At 34.6% G+C, this 4,720-nt stretch overlaps 1 protein-coding gene across 1 annotated transcript; it reads left to right on the top strand.

Moving 5' to 3' along the window:
* The first annotated feature begins 2,269 nt into the window (after positions 1-2,269).
* On the top strand, positions 2,270-2,662 carry LOC137628655 (uncharacterized). Its single transcript, XM_068359807.1, has one exon. The coding sequence runs from the start codon at positions 2,270-2,272 to the stop codon at positions 2,660-2,662; it is 393 nt and encodes a 130-aa protein (XP_068215908.1).
* The last annotated feature ends 2,058 nt before the right edge of the window (positions 2,663-4,720 follow it).

The raw sequence follows: 4,720 nt of genomic DNA, 5'->3' as shown, positions 1-4,720 counted from the left end.
GTCATTTCAAAATCTAACCATTGTCTTCTTGTCTTGGGTAGTGCCATAGCCCCTGTAAAATGGTCTTTCACTGTCTTGGATCAGAGTCCTCTTGCTTTGAGGATACACTCTAGTAGGCTGTTTTATTTTATTTCTCTTCCGCTTGTCTTTTCATGTTTTTACAGGTTATATGTGAAATATCTTATTTACGGTCGCTACTGTTCTTAAAATATTTTATTTCAATGGTTCAACACTTCTCTTGTGGTTTATTTATTTTCTTGTTTCCTTTCCTCGCTGGGCTATTTTCTCTGTTGGAGCTCTAGGGATTATAGCACCTTGCTTTTCCAGCAACGGTTGTAGCTTAGCTCGTCGTAATAATAATAATAATAATAATAATAATAATAATAATAATGATAATAATAATGATAATAATAATAATTATAATTATTATTATTATTATTATTATTATTATTATTATTATTATTATTATTATTATTATTATTATTATATATAGCTTTTATAAATTTAAATCAAATTCTGATCGTAAATTTATATATGGAAGTTGCCCTCCTTATGAGCTTCTTAACCACAATGAAGGGATTTTTATACACCCTGGAAAATTGTCCCAAGCCCCTCGTGGGACCAAAACCGCAAACAAGGGACCAGATAGTTACATTTCTGGCAAAAGGCGTTCACACACGTCAATATGGACGTAATGGCTGCTATCAGCAAAGATAGAGCTTCCACACACACACACACACACACACACACACACACACACACACACACACACACATAATTACTTGATGGAATAACATGATAATTTCTTCATTAAATGCAAAGAAAACTGTTCATCGTAACTTTAAAAAAATAACAGATGCCATAAAAACTAAGAATTCCCCCGTCTTTTTGAGAGAGAGAGAGAGAGAGAGAGAGAGAGAGAGAGAGAGAGAGAGAGAGAGAGAGAGAGAGAGAGAGAGAGAGGAAAAATACAGTTTGGTTTCACGCCTCTATAAGCCTTGAGGACCAGTAAATGTTTAGATTTCACTGGGCCAAAAACCTGAAGTAGTTATTTTTCACTTCAGGAGAACAGGATTGAAGAAAATTTTATTTCTCATTACACTTCACGCTTAAACATATACACCAAAGTTATTGACCTTTCCTTCGGACAGTGAGTGACAGCCATTAGGTTTAAGCACAGATTTCTTTTTACAATCAGCTTATATTTTATTTTCAATTGATACCTAAACGATTTTAGATGCGTATAGCTATGCCAAGTCAGGTCTGATTTACTGTATTACTTCTCCAAAGAACATAATCTGTCTCTCCTTTCAATTAGCACGTCTACAATCATCATTGATCTAGGGTTTGTCCGAACGAAAAGGGATATCTTAATCGTTTTATATATTTGGGAGCAAATATAATGCAAATGATCACTCCAATTTTCATTCCAATGTAGCTGAGATATATATACTTATGTATATATATATATATATATATATATATATATATATATATATATATATATATATATATATATATATATATATATATATATCAGTGTCATCATCAACGTATTATACGATTCTGTTTCTGATGATTATCAACAGCTCTTTATATACACACACACACACACTATATATATATATATATATATATATATATATATATATATATATATATATATATATATATATATATATATATATATGCGTAAAAAGCACAGGAAAAAGTGATGCTCAGATGCAGAAGAACCACAGGGAAAATGAAAATACGAAATATACGATTAAGTCCTGACTAGTTTCGTGATACTTCTTCAGAGGACTAATTTATTGAGAGAGGTTTCTTTACATTTTATAGGTAAAGTAAACATATGAACATACATACAGAGGCTTACAGAACAATGACACTCCCATACCAGCTACCTGGGCTGTGATCAGGTCTTTACTGGGTGGAGATCAAACTTCATTAGACACCTGCCAAAAAATGAACAACTTTTTCCCTCAAAATGCCGATGTCCTTTTCTACTGTATATGGGACATAAACCAGACAAATTTGGAATAAAGTTTTGGATTGCTGCTGATACAGAATCAAAGCATATGCTAAATGCTTTTCCTTACTTGGGAAAAGATGAATTTCGACCAGCAAATCAGCCTTTATCAACTCATGTTGTACTAAGACTAATGGAACCATTCACTGGGAAAAGTAGAAATGTCACAACTGACCATTTCTTCACATCGCTTCAGTTACCTGAACATCTGAAAGCAAAAAACACCAGCATTTTGACACAATGAATAAAGCCCGTAGAGAAATTCCATCTCAAATGAAGTCATGGAAAGGTCAACTGCATGATACACTTCTGCTGAAGAATAAGGATACGACCTTGGCAATAAACCAAAGTAAGAAAAACAAGACAGTCTTTATACTCAGTTCACTTCATCGCACTGTTTCAATAGGAGATGGACAGAAGAAAAAGCCAGAAACTGTTGTGTATTACAAAGCAACAAAATTTGGAGTAGACGTACTTGACCAAATGGCACATAATTATTCCACAAGGTGCCCTTCCAGACGTTGGCCTGTCCATGTATTTTACAATATTCTTGATCTTGCAAGTATAAATGCATGGATATTGTATTCAGAGGCCACAGGAGAAAAACTAAGCCGTCATGATTTTAATCTTTGATTAGCAGAGGAATTGGCATATTCTTTGAAAAATCTAGAGTTGGCAGAAAGTGCCGAAGATTCTGATGAGATTTTGGTAGAGGAGAGTAGAACACCAAATAAGAAACGGAAGCAATGCCAAATCCGCCTGTGCAAAAACAACAAAACCGTGATGATCTGCAAAAAATGTGAGAAATATGTGTATGGAAAATGCACTGCTGTAACTAAACAAATTGTATTTTGTAAATTGTGCAAGAAGTGAGGATATAAATGTTATTCATCACAGACCTAATATTCAAATTCTGTCATATCAAATCAGCAAAAACATTTCCCCAAATCAATATGGATGTTTATTTTACAAGTTGTTTGGCTAATACCAAGTAACACCTGAATTTACAATTTTGAGAACGTTTCCCATAATATATAATTTTTATTTGCTTTGAATTTTTATCACTTTTTGCTATTATTGTACATTTTCATTTAGAGGAAGAAATGGAAAAACTTTATTTTTTTTATGAAAATGTAATCGTATAAAGAAAGCACAATAAAGAAAAAAAAAATGAATTTTTATTTTCATTCCAATAGTTATCTAGAATGGAAAAACTTTGTAAAACCATATATTTAAGCATACCCTTAACATGTAATTCTTCCTTGATTTCAATGCAAATGGTATACTACCTGGCATAAAGTAGCAACAGAACTAATAAACTAGTTTTATTGGGTAATTAGATAGTTTTCTATACAAGCAGTCAACATGACTGCTTGGCCGTTAATGGTAGGTGCAGGTCCTTGGCCTTTCAAGTGTTAACATGTTACATAATTGTTGTCAACCTCTCCAAAATTCTGTTTAAATATTTTATACCTATTCACGGATGGCATTGATGGCGCTGATGAAGCAGCTGCAGGCATCAGCATTACATGAACACTCAAAGTATAGTTTGTCATTACCTAAAACTTGTGTTTAATTACAACATGCACCTAGTTCCATCACCAAATCTTATAAGTTATCGCTGAACCATCGGTATGGGTCATCTATGCAAATGAGCAACTTCCGTATTATAAACGTGGCCCCACTTATATGAATTCGCATGCAACCCTACTTTATTCGAGGCTTCTATACTTCCACCAGTGATGGAAAAAAGTACATAGAAAGTACAGAGAAAGTACAGGTTTATGTGTGTAAATAACGCGGAGCATGTGTTTAATGTATGTCTGTCGTTGGAAAATGCAGTTGGTAGTTAATACAGTACAGGTGCTATTGAAGGCACTGGATACAGTACAGAGAGACTACGGAAGCATAAAAGCGGTGGCAACTTGTCTCCCGAGTCATTCTCTTATCTCGGAGTACCCACCAGATAAGACGCAAGCCTCTGAATAATAGGACCCAAATAATGTGGTGTCATATATGGAGACTATAAGTTGTTCATACTGTCTCTTCACTGTAATGGTACATCTTTACTGTATCCACGATTTTCCTACTATCTGTGTACTCTCTCTATTCTCCCTATGTACTCACTAATACTCTTTTCATACTGACTTTTGGAAAACCTTCTATAGCCCCGGACGGGAAATATTTATTGTCTGTAGTCATCCGACAGGAGTTTGAAATGGTACGTATTCGGTCCAATGTCGAGAGTGATTGTACGAGACTTTCCGAAGCCGTCAGAAGTCAATTTCAGAAAAATTAAACAAGTTTAATATTTGGCTACGAACTGTCTCGCACAGTTTTTTTACTAGTCAGTCCAAAATCATGCGAAGTCAGTTTGAAATTATTTATATTCATTCAAAATGTATGTGATCAGAAAGTAACAACTCGGAACTCAGCTGAGGTTATACGCAGTTGATTTGTTTGAACTGAGAACATCTCGGACGGTGGCGTTTGCTTTTGGTTTCATCTTATAGCAATTCGTTTGACTAGCGACCGACTACGTGCTTACATCACGCTGAATACATACTGTCATCTCCATAGTATTACATGTGTATTCTATCGCACATGCATGGCTGCATAGAACTTGCAGACAACCTTGTGCATTTACGCATGATCACATGCTCAAGCCGTTTGCACTGCAATAAAAAGCGG

This window comes from Palaemon carinicauda, chromosome 36 (assembly GCF_036898095.1).
Source record: "Palaemon carinicauda isolate YSFRI2023 chromosome 36, ASM3689809v2, whole genome shotgun sequence".
In the NCBI taxonomy this organism is placed as follows: Eukaryota; Metazoa; Arthropoda; class Malacostraca; order Decapoda; family Palaemonidae; genus Palaemon; species Palaemon carinicauda.
The sequence above is the reverse complement of the archived record's forward strand: the minus strand, read 5'-3'. Positions and strand labels throughout refer to the sequence as shown.

Bases quoted from the DNA above. Each gene is read 5' to 3' on its own strand.
- LOC137628655 (XM_068359807.1), top strand. From the start codon at position 2,270: ATGAATAAAGCCCGTAGAGAAATTCCATCTCAAATGAAGTCATGGAAA.